Here is a 17,052-nt window from a genome sequence, read left to right as displayed (position 1 = left end):
TCTGCTGCCGACTGCTGAGACAACGTGGGGGTGGAGACAATGGGGTACCTGCAGGAGAGCTGCAAGGGCCACATGAAATGACCTGGTGGGCCAGTTTCGGCCCGCAGGCCTTGTGTTTGACACCTGTGGTTTAGGGCATCTCCAGAACATATGAATGAAACTTCTGGGCGGATCCCCACACCTGGGACATGGTGCATCTGGGCATCCCCCAAACACAAATTTGTTTTTTTTAGTGTATAATATTCCCCATGTATAATAAACGATCTGTCAATTTTTGTGATGAGAAGGATATTAAGTCTACAGATTTTAGAATACTATTCCACTGATCATCCAATAACTTTCCCACATCTTCTTTCCCACCTTACTTTACATGGGAGATCCAAGTCCTTTTCCAGTGCTAGTAGATGTATATTAGTATACATCTTTGATATGAGCCCCTTAGTGGAGGTGGCTCCCATTTTTTGGTTAACGGATAAATAAGATTTGAAGGGAGACCCCAGGTGAAAAAGTAAATTCCGATACGTAAATGAACTGAGCCAATAAATCCACAAATAGGACCAGTAGCGCTATATACCTGGTGGACTAGTAATAATAGCCCCCACCACACTGTGCTGCTAGCAGTCCACTGGAGAAATGGAAATAAAACACAAGTCTATATGCTGTGCACTGGTTGGAACACGGGTGTCCAAAGATACAGCATAATAATGGAGATCTTGTTTCCAGACAAATGCATAAAGCATAATGGGTGCAGTAGGGAAGCGTTATAACCTCTTCCAGGGTTTTGTTTTTGCAATCCTATGATTATTATTATACAGGATTTATATAGTGGCAACAGTTTGTGCAGCGCTTTAAAATATAGAGCCTGTACAATTACAATACATTTCAGTACAGAAGGAATAGGAGGGCCCTGCTCCTGAAGCTTACAATCTTAAAGGAAGGGGGAGGTGGTACAAAAGCTGCAGGGGATGAACTGATGGTGGTTCAAGTACAGTTCTTAGGTGGAGGTTGGGTAGGCTTCCCTGAATAAGTTTTCAAAGATCATCTAAAGGCAGACAGGGTGGGGGCTGACCGGACATACTGAGATAGGGAGTTCCAGAGGATGGGAGAGGCTCTAGAGAAGTCCTGGAGGCGAGCGTGGGAGGAGGTGAGGAGGGAGCTAGAGAGCAAGTTGTCTTGGCAGGAGCAAATTTGGACGATATCTGCAGATGATGTTGGTGATGTAGCTAGGGGTGGTGTTGCGGGTGGCTCTATATGTTGTGGTTAGTATTTTTTAAAATTTTATACGTTGGGTTAGTGGAAGACAAAAACAAAAATATTGCATGAGTGGGTACAGGCCATCCCATGAGACAAGTGGTTAATAAGACAGCAGACAAGGCTTGTATCAGACTTTGGAGAATTAAATGTGTAATGTTGCCTTCAGATCTCGAGGTGGAGCGTGATCCCCTACGTCTTGATCTACTTTTGTCCTCGTCTGGTTGTTAAATCAAAAATATATATTGTATGCATATAGAATTTGTGAAGCTGTAAACTACAATTATAAACGTCAGTTCATCACACCCAAAGGGTCGAGCTTTTACAAAATCATATACATATACTATACATGACGTCCACACGTCCACATTGACATTGGTTTTAACTGTATTTTTGTATGTTTACTTGTTAGTTGTGGTCACTGAGCACTGTGTGGTATTCTGTGGTTATAGCGCAAATGATATGCTCTAATTGAATAAATATTTAATTCTCCGAAGTCTGATACAAGCCTTGATTGCTGTCTTATTAACCTTCACTTGTCTCAAGGGATTGGTATGCCCACTTGTGATATTTTTGTATAGTTTTATGGTTTTGACAGCAACACTTTAAAATTGAAGAGGCACTCGGTGGTGTTCTACATTACCCTCTAATCTTTGTTGTTTATTTGGTTAGTGGAAGCCAGTGAAGGGATTGGCAGTGAGGGGCAGCAGTCGCTGATCGCTTGGTAAGGTGTACGAGTCTACCAGCAGCATTCATAAGAGACTAAAGGGATAACCTGTGTAACGGTAGACCAGTGAGAAGGGAGTATTATTATGGTACACCCCCCCCCCCCCCCCCACCTATTGCTGTTCTAGTGGCAAGGTTAATGACATTTCTCTAATGTGGACATACCCGCAATAAATGTTTTACCCTTCCCTCACCACAACATCCAAAAAAAAAAAGTTTGGAGCCCCACATTAAAGTCTTGGGTTTTTTTTTCTGTAACCTGCAATTAACTTCTGATTTGGTAAGGGAAGAGCAGTGCCACAATTGTGGGTTTGTCATTACTGCCCTTCCCCACTCCTATGCTGCATAACGCGGTAAAGAAATAGACCGATTTCTTGTGCCTATAACAGCAGTTTTTACACATCGCAGTCACGTTAAAATATTTGATGGAAACCCCAGTAAGCTTTCAGGATAGTGTGAGTTGAAAATACATCTAAAATGCAAACACACTGATTTCAGTAAGTGTAGTGTTGCCCTGACATATAATGGTGATCAATATTGGTTATCGATAGAATAAAGAGGTGGCTACAGAGCGACTCAAATTTACAGAGAGTTGAAGTTTGCAAATAACTTGAAGTGAATCTGTGCTTTGCAGGACAGAGTAGATATCCACAGACATGTATATAGGTTTTGACAGTATAGACACACATTTACCTTCCTTTCAATCCTTCGCCTGTCTATTCATACAGCGAGAGTGAAGGCAAAGCTCCGCATAAGCAATAAGTCATCAGACTCCTAGCTCACTTCTGTCTGGGTACACCCTATGACAGTTGTGATGATGCCATCTTCTTCCATACCTGGAAGTACCTGGTACATTTTGCCCCCAGCGCTGAATGAGGGAAAAGCAAAACTGTAAGTATAAACTGCTATGGATAAGGGAATAAAGCAGACCTGTTGCTTGACCCTAAATGGCCAAACCACAAATGTTCTCTAAGCTGCCACTGTCTCTTGGCTTCCTTGACGGTAGTATCATCTGCTTTTTTTTATCAGGTTGAAATGCCTGAATGTGCAGAACAGCTATTCAAATTTATTTGCTTTTAATTTATATTTTCTTTTAATAACACTTATATGATCATTTTGGAGACCAGTAATCCCTGTAATTAAGCCTAATAAACTGAATTGCTTTTTTTTTTTCAGCTTACTGGAGGTTCTGGCTCTGTGTAAGTGTGGTGTATGAGCTTTTTCTCATCTTCATTCTTTTTCAGGTGAGGAATATGGTTTGAACTTTGGCTGATATTACTCTCTTGTAATAGTTTGTTTTGTAGTTGAAGTTTAACTGTAATTTAACTTTCTCCAGGATACAGTGACCATTATGTAAAAAATACTTACTGCATTTGTGACCTAAGACTGTACACTGCACACTGTGAGCTTCTCACACTATGCTTTAGAAGCTGCAGGAAGTCAGAGCCCACTTCATTTCCAGGCAGATGAATGTCCAGCATCATCTAGTTTATTCCTCCCAAGCCTGACTGCCCCTGGCCTGCTGCTTTTAGAGCTCTTGCACATGGCCGTACAGAATAAAATATGCTTGTTGTGGCGGGGGGAACACAGCCGCCGCATGTTTTTGCCCACCAAGCTGCAGTACAGAAAATGTAGTGCACAGCTATATGCACTTAACTGTCAGTACTCACGTTTTACATGCCAGGTGATTCACTGTATTCAACATAACTTATATAATGAAAATGTTTTAGTTGAAATTGAATTAGTACATTAATTGAAGTGGGGGTTGGAGGGGAGGAACCAGGAAGGACAAAATATAAGCAGGTTAAACCTCCGCTTTAAAATGCTATGTTCACAAGCTGTCTAAGGTTTCTTCTTTAGCTGTTTGTTTTCTGTTATGTCTCATTCTTTATTAATCACAAATGTTGCCTATAGAAAGCATTTTACTATATCCATGGGGACCACTGATCTTGTATTATATAGGCTTTTGTGTCTCCATACACATAATAGAGGCTTCCGTGGTTACATTTAGATAACCTAATCCCCCTATTGATCATTTTGATGGGTGGAAATAATGGGAAATACAGCCTTATGCTATCATGCCTTGTAGCTGTATGGTTTGTATTTGTCTTGCATGTTGTTAGGCAGACAGCTTAAGTGATTGTAAAGCTACACACATTCTTTATATTTACCTGCTCTGCAATGGTTTTGCACAGAGCGGCCCCAAACCTCCTCCTCTTTTCGGGTCCCCGCTGTCACACTTCGCTTCTGCTCTTCCTCTCTGATGGCCGCTTCCTATGGGGTATGCTTGCTCTCTCTACTCACAGAATTTTGTTGACCACAGCAGAAGCCAATGACTCCTGCTGCCGCCTCTGTGAGCAGAGAGGAGCGAGCTGCTCACAGGCACAGTGCTGTATGGAGAAAGGACTGGGGTAAGTATAAAGGGGGATGAAGGGGAGATGGACACTGGGACATTTTTTACCCTAATGCAGGGAATGCAAATTTTTTTGCTACCAATATGCAATATCTGCATATTTATGTGGCACTGATGGGCACTGGCAGGTGGCACTGATGGGCATTGACAGGTGGCATTGCTGGGGCTACAATGATCATCAGGGCACACTGATTATCACTGCCTCTGATGATCAGTGTACATATCCACTCTGAGTAATGCCGATTACCAGCTCTCCTCTCCTCAAGAGCTGTCAGCGTGACAGCTCGTGAGGAGAGAAATGCCGATAACCGGCATTTCCTTATTTACATGTAATCGGCTGTGATTGGACACAGCTGATCACGACAGAGCCAACATCTTCGGCTCTTTCCATTGATCAGTGATCCGCTGCATCCCAGGGACATAGCGCACCACCGATCGGTCATATGACGTCCTCCCAGAACGAGAGAACTGCCTTGCACCGTCATTTCCTTATATGGCGGGCAGGAGGCGGTTAAAGTGGTAGTAAGCTCTTTGAAAACAAACAAAAAAAGTTTCCCCCAGCAAGGCAAAGACATAATGTGCTAGTATGCATTGTATACTAGCACATTACAAAGCCCTTCAGTGGAATTCTGCCACCACTGTAGAGGCTTTCATCTTCACCCAGTTTTCCTTCCAGGTTCGTGGGCTGTGGCCGCTTGAATGACCAATCCCATGCATGCACTCAGGAGTCTCAACTGCGGCACATAGTTCTGAAAGAACGGCACAGGTATGATATTCCTTCACAGCGCTTGTGCCAGTAGCATCACCGGCTGCTGCTCAATAGAATATCTCCTAAACAGTGCACGTTTAAGAGATATATTCATTTTACCTACAGGTAAGCTTTTATTATAAAGTTACCTGTAAGAAAAATAAACAGAGTTTACTACCACTTTAATTCTTTGTTTAGGACACACAAAACTTGGGAAGCCAGAATCTGGAGCACTTGTGCATGGCAACTAATCAGCTTTTGGGTTTCATTTTCAAAGCTTAACTGAACAAGCTGAAGATAGAAGCTGATTGTTGTCATTCACAGCCACTCCAGATTTTTTTTTCTGGATAAAATTCATTATATTTCTAATGCAGTTTAATTACTGTACAGCGGATAAAGACAAGGCTGCTTTTGTGGCTGTCTGTAGTTTTGGGTGTGATAGGCATGCTTTCAGCAATACAGCTTGGGTAGGCCAGTATAAGATACATGTAAATGAATGTGCACAAAACGTTTTTCATAAACCTGCTTTAAGCTGGGTCACAAAGGTGATTGTTGCTTGGTACGCCGAGTTCATAAAAGTGCGATTATACACAATTGTTAGTGATTGAAAGCAAATGGGGGGGGGGGGTGACAAAGATCAATGGCCATGCATCCTGTTTCTCACTAAAGGAAATATAGCTTTGCACTGTTATTTATGTTTTCAGTATCTTGAAAAAGGTGGGTTTTTTTGGCATTGAGCAATCTCTATTCTATTATTATTAGGACATTATGGCCTATTTAAAGTAATAGACAAACTTTTCTTTTAATGGCCATATTTGTTCAAGGTCTGTGCCTGAAAAAGATATTTTAAAGTCTAACTCCACCTTGTAGACCATGTTAATTTTACACCCACATTTACCTAAACATTGTGACTTTAAGCTGAGTACACACTGTTTTTTTTTTTTTGGTTTTTTTTTTTCTTTTGTCGTTTAACCAGTAGGTTGAATGAAACAAAACTGGTGGATCCCTGCATCAACACGGGCAATGTTGATGTCGCAATCTCTCTCCCTGTGTCTTTGTATTCTATTGGCTGATCAGATGCTGGTTTTCCAGCACATCCCTTTGACAAAAGTCGTTCATTAGACTGGCTTCTATCAGACAGCTGTACACACTGACCAAAAGTCTCCAGCTGATTTGTGGCCAGTGGGTACCCAGCTTTATTCACAATAGAACATATTGGAGCATGTGCTCCTGCCTTGCGGTCAGTTTTGTAATCATGTGACTAAGAATACGCAGGAGCTTGCTTTCATTACCTGTCATGTAGTCCAGTGGAGTTTATAGGTTGGTTATGGTACATATAATCAATCACCTTTGTGCACCTCTCTCTAGCAATATTTTTTTATAATTTTCTGCTGGAGTGGAATTTCTCAGCTGCTAGCCTCTTGTTCTTAGTAGATCTTGAAGACCTGAATCTTTCACTAGTCAGGTTGTCCCTTAGTCTTTGAACTATATAATAGCTGACTTAATGGGTTTAAATATTTAAATGAGTAAAGTAGTTAGGCTTTAGTGAGAGTCATTAAACGTTTATTGTGTCACTGGCTGTCCTATTTATTGCTTTCCTTGTTCTTAGACTTGAAATGGTGTCTATTTTATTTTGATAACTGCAATAAACTGACAGTAAATGACGTACAAAACAGAAAAGGGTTGGTCTGTAACAGTTTTTTGGTTTTTTTTTTGGTTAGAGAAGTTGATTTAGACTAGCATGTTTTAGTTATTGGGCAGAATGGGAAATAATTGTGCACATGTAGAGGCCATTCACCACCTCCTATGGTGTCATTCCATAACTGGTCAGACCAGAAAGATGTTGCTCTGTCTCCTTGGCAGTTTGAGGGTGACGTCCATTAGAAAAAGTGACAGTTGAACCTCTGACCTGGTGTTGCTGGCAAGGTGTCACCAGTAGCAGAATTGTCCACATGACATGGCCCCAGTTTGTTAGCAATTTAGCCTTTCATCTTTGGGGTCCCTGGGTTATATTCCCTGTAGTTTATATGTTTCCCTGTGCCTGCTTGTGTTTTTTCCTTTTGCTGCTTTGGCAGGTTAGTGACATACTGGTTGGTTAAAGGATAGGCTCAGCTTTAGCAACATGTTATATGTTACACTCATATTTAGGGTGTATAACATATAATATGTTAATATGCAGCAGCCCCCCTCACCCCTTGAGTTCCTCCATGTGATAGCGGGCAGGGGTTCTTCTGCGCCCACACAACTGCACCATTCATTCACAGAGATCTGTGACTGAAACTACTACAAGTCCCAGGTGACACCACAGCAGATGGCTTGTCATTCTTAATGGACTAAGAGTGCACTGATCAGCATACTCATAGTGCATTGACACTTCTCCAGCTTTTAAACTGAAAGTCTGTACATAGGTACAGGCAGAAAGCTGGATTGGGTGTCTGCAGGAGCCTGACATTGCACCCCCAATCCACTAGTCATGTGTGCAATGCTTTGCAGGGTCCTGTGTAAAAATACATAAATGCACATTTTACCTCCAAAAACGTGCATTTATTTTACAAAGGTGAACTTATCCTTTAATGAGGTTTCCTCCCAAATTGACTCCAGTGTATATGTGAGTTGGAATAGACAATATATTGTGAGCTGTTTCAGGGACGTTGATGTAATTCAATCTATATACTATGTTGGTGCTATATAAAATTAAACAATAAATGGTGGATGCCTGCATTTTGATTCATACACTCCACTTTGAAAATAAAATATACTCAATTTTTGCTCCTGCAGACTGTACATGATGGGAGACAGTTCATGAAGTATATTGACCCCAAATTGGGTGTTCCTCTCCCAGAAAGAGATTATGGCGGAAATTGCCTTATCTATGACCCTGGCAATAAGACTGACCCTTATCACAACCTATGGGTAAGTTTATCCTTACTATGCTGTGTGCGTTTTAATTACTACTGTGTTTTATGATATAGGTTTGTAACTTTATTTTCTCACTTATTCTATTTAGTGATTTGGCTATATTTACCTTTCATTGTTAGGCCTCCCATACACAGACCTTGTTCAGTCTTTGCTGGTAGTGCATCAGCTTCAATCAAGATTGAGCAAATATCAGATATCTTTTATCTTGAACCTCTGGCTTCATTGCTCTCTGAATCACTGCTCTGGAACCAGTGGGCAGATTGGGAATTCTGAATTCACTGCTTGATATACCGGTTCTAGATTAGTGATTGAGATTGTTGAAGACAAAGATGGCCAAGCAACTAGAGGTCAGAAGTACATTAATGTCTTTTAGGAAAGGCTTCCTAAACCACCCTTGCTCATTAGTCTGGGAGAGTTGGATAGTATTAAATAGTGTTACAAATTAAGTTATGTACAGTATCTAAACCCAAGAGGAATTTACCTTGAGATCCTTCCAGTAACAGACTTTCTGTACTAGGTTGATATCACTCATTCCCTGTGCTGTACCTGTGAAGCAGCAGAATTGTTGGACTACAAAACAACTCCTGCTTCATAACAGGGGAGGAGATGTTCTCTAGTTCGCACAGATGACCAGGTCAGGACTGATAACACTGCTTGGGATTTCAGTGCAGCAGAGTGTGTAATAAGTTTCGAGCTCCCTTGATTTGTGGTAGGATCAATGGTATTTTTTTTGCACTTATCGAGCATATATTTTATTGGTATATTTAACCAATCAAAAGGGAGCAAACTAGAACATTTTGTTAGGGTTTTCAAACACTTTAAGTGTAACTGCCCTGTTGGATTCATTATTACTGGTTTCCCCAACCTCTGAAAACATGCCAGTATATGATGGGTTGCCTTTTTTGTATATTATGTAAAATGTTTAGTACACCTAGGGGACTATTTAACACCACCTGCCTGCTGCAGCCATCACAGGGTCTTAAATTGGAGCTAAACCCTCCTATCCTTTACACCTTTACAACCACGAAAGCTGGCATTTTACCCTCTGATTTGCAGTTGCCCTGGTGCTGCATGCGTGATCAGCTATGACATCAGCCATTTGATAACTTGACAGTTCAATTGAGAGTACAAGCATCGGCATGTCTTGAATGTAACTGCTGTAGCTTTGAGAAGGGAAGGACTGGACTTCTGCAAGGGAGAATGTCACCAGCACACCGAGGATCACCAATATGGGTCCAAAAGTTTTAATAAACGATCATATAGTTACAGCAAGGCAATGTTTGGGAGTCTCGCAGGACCCCTTCATCAGGCATGTAACAAATTGTGACAGAAACTGGAGAACTATTTAAGAAAACCATCCACCAATCAGAGTGAAGTGAAATGAGCCTAGTCCCGCCCCATGATGTCACGTTTCCTCCAGAAATGCATTCCGATCAATGTTGGAGGGAACATGACAGTTTTTGAAATACTCAGACCAGACTGTTGTCAGGGCAGGGCTGTGGAACGGACAGGTAGGCCTAGTGGCAGGGTAACGCACTGGCTGACGACAACCACCACCAACAGACTGAAGTCCCTCAGGGCGCGGAGTCTAAGTCCCAGGCTGCCCTTCACCAGGGCCCCTGATGGTGGGGATGGACTTGACGCAACCAGGAACCAGGTCACGGCCCCCGAGACACCCCAGCTGCGGTAATGGCCGCCGCCAATGGCGCGTAGCTGGTGAGAATGACAATAGCGTAGTCAGACAAGCCGGGTCAATAACAACGGGACAAAACAGTACAGAACAGTAGACAGAGAATCACAGGTCACGGGCCGGGTTCAGCAACGGAAGGTCAGATCAAAGGGAAACACAGAGAATGGTCTTAGTACAAGCCGAGTCAGAATACCAGAAGAGTCACGAGCGTATACAGAGAGCTGTAGCAAGACAAAGACACAAGACACAAGTGCAAAGAGCATGTGCAGATCCCAGGCTTATATGTACTCAGCCACACCCCTCTGGGGGATGGACCTCAGAGGCCTGAAGGCATAAAAGATTCCCATCATGCTCAGCAGAAATCCAAGATGGATGCTAGCACATGGAGTAACAAAACCTCTGGGAAAAGGTAGGACCTTGACAACCGTCTATCACAGACAACCGTGTCACGTTCAAAGTCACTTAAATCCAGTTTCCTCCCAATTCTGATGCTTGGTTTGAACTTCAGCATGTCTAGATACCCTAAATGCATTGAGTTGCTGCCACGTGATTGGCTAGTTAGCAGTTTGTGTAACCAAGCAATTGAACAGGTATACCTAATAAAGTGGCCAGTGAATGTAGAGCCATCTTCCAGCATGCATACAGATGTTTCAGGTTTGTTTACTTTGCTCTTAAATGTCAGTGCTATAAACCAGCCACAAAAGCATGCATGTGTGTTTTTGCTGAATCAGTTTTTTTTTTAAGCGGATCTAAACCCTCCTATCCTTTTTCAGCCAAGGAAGCCGCCATCTTGACCTTTGTTTGATCTGCAACTGCCATGGTGCTATACATGTGATCATTTATAACACCAGTCATTTGATGGTTTGTCAGTTTGGTTGAGAAAAAAAAGGAAATGTGACAGCATTCCAGGCATGCCAGGAATGTAACTGTTTCATAAAACCGTTAAAGCGAAGGGTTTAGTTCCCCTTTAAATGGCACTATTGTCAAAATAGGAACTCCCTATCTCCCCATTATTTAAAAAAAAAAAAAACTTTTTCTCAAGGTTGACTACACATTTAAAAACCTAAGTGCTTATTGGTGGTATAAGTGGTGGGGTGGAAGTTCAACCTGTGCTCATGTGCCCCAGCTTTTGCATACGTGCCCAGCACTCAGAAGGTGTTTAAAGTAGCATTTTCTCTGGAAATAGTAAGCAAAGCGAAGTTGCTCGCATTTAGTGTTTTTTTTTTTCTGCTGGGAAACCGCTTCCAAAAACTCTACAAAAAAAAATATTTTTTTCTGCTCTGAAATGCTGAAGCTTGAAAAACGATTCTAGTATAAAATACACCAAAAAGGTTAGTGCTTGCTATACTGTACATGAACATACTTTTTAGTAAGCCAACCTTACTGTACTAAAAAAATTTTTTTTTTTTGTTCACTTATCTTATATTCCATTTTTGGGGTTTTCACTAGCTGTAAGCCATAATCATGGAAATTAACAAAAATAAATTCTTGAAATATATCACTCTGTGTGTAATGAATCTATATATAATATATGAGCTTAACTTTTTGAATTGAATTACTGAAATAAATTAACTATTTGATGATATTCTAATTTATTGGGATGCACCTGTAGTGTGCATGGATACCTAGGATAACACGTCACATCTAGGGGCTTGAACAGACATTAGTGTGCATGGAGCCTAAAGCCATTGTTTACAGGTAACTGATGAGCTGTAGAGGTGTTGCAGGCACAAGCAGATTTGGGGCCTGACATATTTAGGTATCTATTTACTTGACACAGTCTCCTCTTTTATACTTTACAAAACATTTGGAGATCTTATTGTGTTTTAATGTAGTAAAAAACAATTTTTGTGTAGTATTTTACTGATGATAATACAGGTCTGATAAACATGTAGACTGGTTGTAAAGGCTCAGGGTTTTTTTTATCTTCATGCATTCTTGCTCCTTTCTCAGCCCCTCAAATACTTTTCTTGAGTCCCATCGCAGTCCAGTGATGTGCACGAGACCCACTGCTCTCCAGGGGCTCTCTTTTCTCATTGGCTGAGACAGCAGCAGGACCCATTGGCTCCTGCTGCTGTCGATAGCAGCTAGTGAGCCAATGACAGAGAAGGGGCAGGGCCAAGCTGCAGCTCTGTGTGTTAATGATCTCTCAGAGCAGCAGCTCGGGAGCAAACCTGCTTGGGTATCCCCATTGCAAGCGGGGGGGGGGGGGCCATTTAGCAGACCAAAAAAGAGGAGGTTCGGGGTTGCTCTGTGCAAAACCACTGCACAGAATAGGTAAATGACACATTTTCGGGTTTTTTGGGTTTAAGCTTACATTTTACTATTGCTTTAAGCAAATATTGTGCAACATAATATTTTTCAGCTACCATGTTTTTGTTCTTCAAGTGTTCTGCTTTCTGAAAATGTGCACATTAGAATGTGTTTAAAAATAAAAAAAAGTCAGGCAGCGAAAGAGGGCAGAGCAGGGTACTAATTTTCTTATCAACCCTTGTTGTGTGATACTAGCAGTTAAATGGTTAATACCTTCTGTTTTGAATAAAGATATTCTCTCATAATATAGAAGCAGAATCAAGCAGTCACCCATTTCAAGTGATTTTTAGCATGCGGGAATTGAATAGTTTATCACAATTTTTTGGCAGTGCCATTAAATGACCTTTCGACTCATTGTCTGCAGTACATACCCTATGCCACTTTAGATTCACTGGCAATCTGCAGGGTTCAAGTGTGACATTCCACATCTGGAACGCATTGCAGACAGTCCAAGCTTGGATTAGAAAGGATTGCAAAGGATTTGTGTCATCTCTATACTCTTGTAACAAAATGACAAGCAAAAGATAAGTAGTTTAAGCAAGTACATAATGTGTTAACCTAACTGTGGTTGTGAAAGTGTGAATTGCTCGTTTCCCAAAAGCCACAGCTTCCAGATACGCCTTCTTTATTTTTAGAACCTTCCGGAAAGAAAGGATGAACCTGAAATTAAAAGCATAAATTTATATCTGGCCGGTATAGATGCTTATAAAATGATGCTGATGGGCTTATAAAATAAGCTTCATTGTGCTGCATAAAGTAGTTAATTAAAAAATCTGCTTTTGCAGGTCTGCTGTCACAGATTATTGCTTACACAATGTCTGAGATTAAAATGTTTTTCATTTGTAATGCGTTTTAAAAAAGGATCAGACTAATGTGTTTTTAAATCTCATAACATGTCAAAACACTGAATAGATTTGTAATACCCATTTAACATGGAGATTTTACATTTTTCATTTGATCTCTTAGGTCTTGCTATCTACAAATTCGTTGTTCCTTGTTCTTAGTTCCCTGTAACAGATGGTCCTTCTTTGGGGGATCATACTTTGAGCCGGGTTCCTGACCTGGGCACCTTTGGGCATTACTTAGGTGTTGTAGGACCTTCACGTCTGGGAAGGTTTGGTAGTTCTCCCCACGACAGGACCAATGGCCTGGTCACTATGCTGAACAGCACTGAGAGCAATACTCTCTACCATGCTGCCGTTCTTGGAGACTGCATTACCAGCTATGGTTTTCCTCAGTCAGTACTCTACACACAGAAGGGAGAGTTTTGCACACCTCATTTCCTGCATGTTAGGAAGAGCTCATTGCTGGATGGTTCTGCTCCTCTGGGTTGTTGACAGGCAGAACTTGCTGGGGTCTCAATGCAAGTACACCATGTTGGTGATAGAGTACATCCAAAGGTCTTTATGAAACTTGATCTCCTGGAGATAGGTCCTTCTTCCATGCCTGATCTACAGCCTCTTGAGAATTTCCTCCAGATCTTTTATCAGTTTTGTCCTAATTCAGGGAACTGTTCACAGGCTAAGGTTCTTGCTCCTCACTCTATGGCTGTGGATAGTTTTGTGCATCAGAGCAGGTCAGATGATTTTAAGAACCATGTTTTGAATCAAGGTTAGACAGATTGTACAGAATTACTCTGTTGGGCCCAAGAGACACTTCTGTGTGTTTAAGTAGATGGGCCTTTGCTCGTCCTCTTCTTGTTGACCTGCACAAGTCAGGGGATGCAGTATATCTTCATCCCTGCCTGCCCTTGTAAGGATTTTTCACACACCCTACTCCCCTTCTTTAGCCACGCTAACTTCATGGTAGGTACCACTGGACCTTCTATCAGTCTTAAGGTGTTTCTAAACCCAGGCCTCAACAACATTTTAAAAGCTGGACTGTCTGTCACCATTCTCTGCTCCCCCCCCCCCCCCGCACTCACTGGAGCACTGGGCTGTGGAGGGAGAAGCTGGCTCAGGCTCTCAGGGCCTTGCCAAAAGGCTGAGTCAGGTGCCGCTCCAGACTCTGGGGTGGATCCAGACTTTACAGTCGGGATCTTTCCCCAGTCTGGACTGGCTGAGTGATGTTAGCTGACAGAGGGCTTCAGCCTGCCCTTAGCTGAAAATGGGTCACAGAAGTGCAGAACAAACTGTACACCTGTGGTACACAGGAGAAGTACATCAAAAAGAGCTTTGGCTGTACTTCTCCTTTAAAGTAGAACTTTAGTCAGAAAATTAACTCCTGCTAGATCACTTCAGGCTGGCCCATTATGCAGTTATATCTATGTAAAACATTAAAAATAAGTGCATATACAGTAATACACTGTCTCACCCTTCTCTGCACATGCTCAGTTGCGCTGTGCCGAACATTTAGAGGCTGATTTGTTAACAGCCTAAAGATTTACTGCTGCTCAGGAGCTCTTGGCTTTAGCAAAATGGCAGCCTCCATCAAGAAAAAAAAAGGAACTGCGCTAGAATAAATTTACAACACACACTAATTTTGGTAACATAAATATTAATGTGGAATGTATGTTTCTTGCTAATAAACATTATTCTTTATCAAGTTGTTATGGGTAAAGTTCTATTTTAAACACATTTACTTTGGAATGTACGACATAACTGGCAAAAGCTTGTCCTTGGTTTGCCAGATATGAGGGCAGGAACTCTTATGAAACAGGGTTGTATGTAGGTCTTGTTAATCATTGCTGTTAGTTTGAAATACCCCAGCATATCTGACACCCTATATTCTCAAATAGTACTTTTTGTGTTTATGAAAGGTAAAGCTATTTGACAGCTTATGCTTCCGCAGAGCTAGCAGAATTGAAATTTGCCGTAGTTCACACTATTTTAATTTGCAGTTTACATTACAATTTGTTTTTGCTGTTTTTCAGGATAAGATGGATGGCTTTGTACCTGCACACTTTCTTGGTTGGTACATAAAAGTAAGTGGCTAGATGCACTTATTGGGGGTACTCTTTGAAAAGCAATACATACTGTATATAAGATAAATGTATATTTTTTTTTTACTTTAATTTATTTTGTGTAATCATATGGGATGGATATGTTTGTACAGAAAATAAAAGAAGGAAGAGGGGCACTGGACTAAGTGCAGCATTAAATTAACAGTTTTATTGGTAAAAACGACAATTGGCAACTCACAGGAAGGAAAATTAAAAAGAGCATATCACCAAACGTAATCGAGGCTCCCGGGAGGCAGCAGAGGGCAAGTGGTGTCCATGCATCCGATGTGGACAGGGAGGGTATCCTGAAGGGGCCGGCCGCTGCAAGGAACCAGAGTGGACCGCAAATAGCGCCGGGGCGGATGTGACTTAAGCGAAGGAACGTGATGACGTGGGTGGGCGGTAACGCATTTCGAAGCTGCAGCTTCTTCCTCAGACCTTCCGCTTGCCCTCCGCTTCCTCCCAGGAGCCTGGACTACGTTTGGTGATATGCTTTTTTTAATTTTCCTTCCTGTGAGTTGCCAATTATCGTTTTTACCAATAAAACTGTTAATTTAATCCTGCACTTAATCGGGCGCCCCTCTTACTTTTTTTTTTTTTTTTTTTTTTTTCCATGTACAGAGTTCAGCTTTGCTGTAAGGTAGCTGCTGCTGATTCCGCTTTTTGCTTATGTACTCTCATTGTGAATGCTAATGTTCTCTCACATGGACTTTTATTGGACTTTATGGACTTTTATGTAGTTACATTATACCCCTCCAGTGGCAAATTTCTAGTACAGAAAAAAGAAACTGTATCCAAATTCATACAAATAGCATTTCCGATGGGAATTTGAACAAAGGAACCTAGAAGTGAAAAACACTTGCCACCATGGCATTAGATCTGTAATACACAGGAAAGGAGGACGTTTTACTAAAGAAGTTGAGAATCTTCACTCCATAAATTTGCTTCAGATATTCAGTCCTGTGAAAAGCATGATTGGGTGTTCAAAGTGGCCAGAAATGTGTTTTTCACGTAATTGGAAAATTAAAGTAAACCACCTAATTTTTGGGCGAAGATTCTCAACTTCTTTACTAAATTAGTCAGTTATTGTGTTGAGCACTGCAGCCCAGAAACTCAATTCTTCTTTATAGGAAGCAGTGACCTGCCATAGATGTGAGCAGTCTCCCAGTGCTGTAGGTGTATCTGTTACTAGTATGTGTTGGAAGGTCTTCAGGCATTCAAAGTAGAGGAAGGTTGAGAGTTTCACTTGCACAGTACTGTCATTTCGAATCATTTATGTAGTAAAGTCCTCATTGCTGGTGCCAGTGTGTGAATAGAAGTACTAACCATCTTGAAATAGTGCCTGAACTGACATGTCTATTTCTTGTCCACTCTTAGACACTAATGATAAGAGACTGGTGGATGTGTATGATAATCAGCATAATGTTTGAGTTCCTGGAATACAGCCTGGAGCACCAGTTGCCCAATTTCAGTGAATGCTGGTGGGATCATGTAAGTGGGAATGATTCAGCCATTTTTTCCCTCACCTACATACTGCTCTGTTTAGTATATTTGAAAATGTTTGTTTCATTGAACCTGTATATTTAATGATCCATAAGCCAAAAAAAAAAAACATTCATTTTACTGGTGGGTTTTTGTGTGCTGCCATTTTCAGTGGCACACAATGTACTGTTTTTGAGCTCCTTTTCACATCTCAAGACTATTGCTAGCCATACACGGAGTGAATTGCGTCTGGTTCCTGATTAACTGAAAATAATTTGCTCCATGTATTGCCATGCCAGCTTTATCCCTCAATTTAAAAATGCAAAGGAGCCAGGTGGTAAGTTGTCAGCCAAATATCACCTGCATTCAGTAAGATGCAGGCACTGTTTTAGTATACTGACAGCTGGCAGGGCAGAATGCCAAAATACAATAGTCGCAGTGAGAGATTCATTCATCCACACTTTGTAAGTCAATGGGGAAAGTGTTTTTTTTTTTTTCCTTCATTAGTCCTTAAATCTATGTGTAAATGTGTATGCCCCGCTTTATGACCTGACACACTCATTAAAATA

General features: G+C 41.3%; 1 protein-coding gene across 2 annotated transcripts in view; it reads left to right on the top strand.

Annotated features, from left to right (window-relative positions):
• The window catches only part of PTDSS2 (phosphatidylserine synthase 2), a 109,602-nt gene that overhangs the window by 58,680 nt on the left and 33,870 nt on the right, over window positions 1–17,052 (top strand). For both annotated transcript variants that reach the window (XM_089654972.1, XM_089654973.1), the window contains exons 4-7: window positions 3,154–3,221; window positions 7,917–8,051; window positions 14,933–14,983; window positions 16,379–16,492. In XM_089654972.1, the coding sequence (XP_089511098.1) occupies window positions 3,154–3,221; window positions 7,917–8,051; window positions 14,933–14,983; window positions 16,379–16,492 (368 nt within the window). The remainder of the gene's footprint in view (window positions 1–3,153; window positions 3,222–7,916; window positions 8,052–14,932; window positions 14,984–16,378; window positions 16,493–17,052) is intronic.

The sequence above is a fragment of the Staurois parvus genome, unplaced genomic scaffold (genome assembly GCF_062004578.1).
Source record: "Staurois parvus isolate SC_StPar_1 unplaced genomic scaffold, SC_StPar_1.0 ptg000818l, whole genome shotgun sequence".
Taxonomy (NCBI): Eukaryota; Metazoa; Chordata; class Amphibia; order Anura; family Ranidae; genus Staurois; species Staurois parvus.
This window is presented reverse-complemented; position numbering and strand designations above follow the sequence as displayed.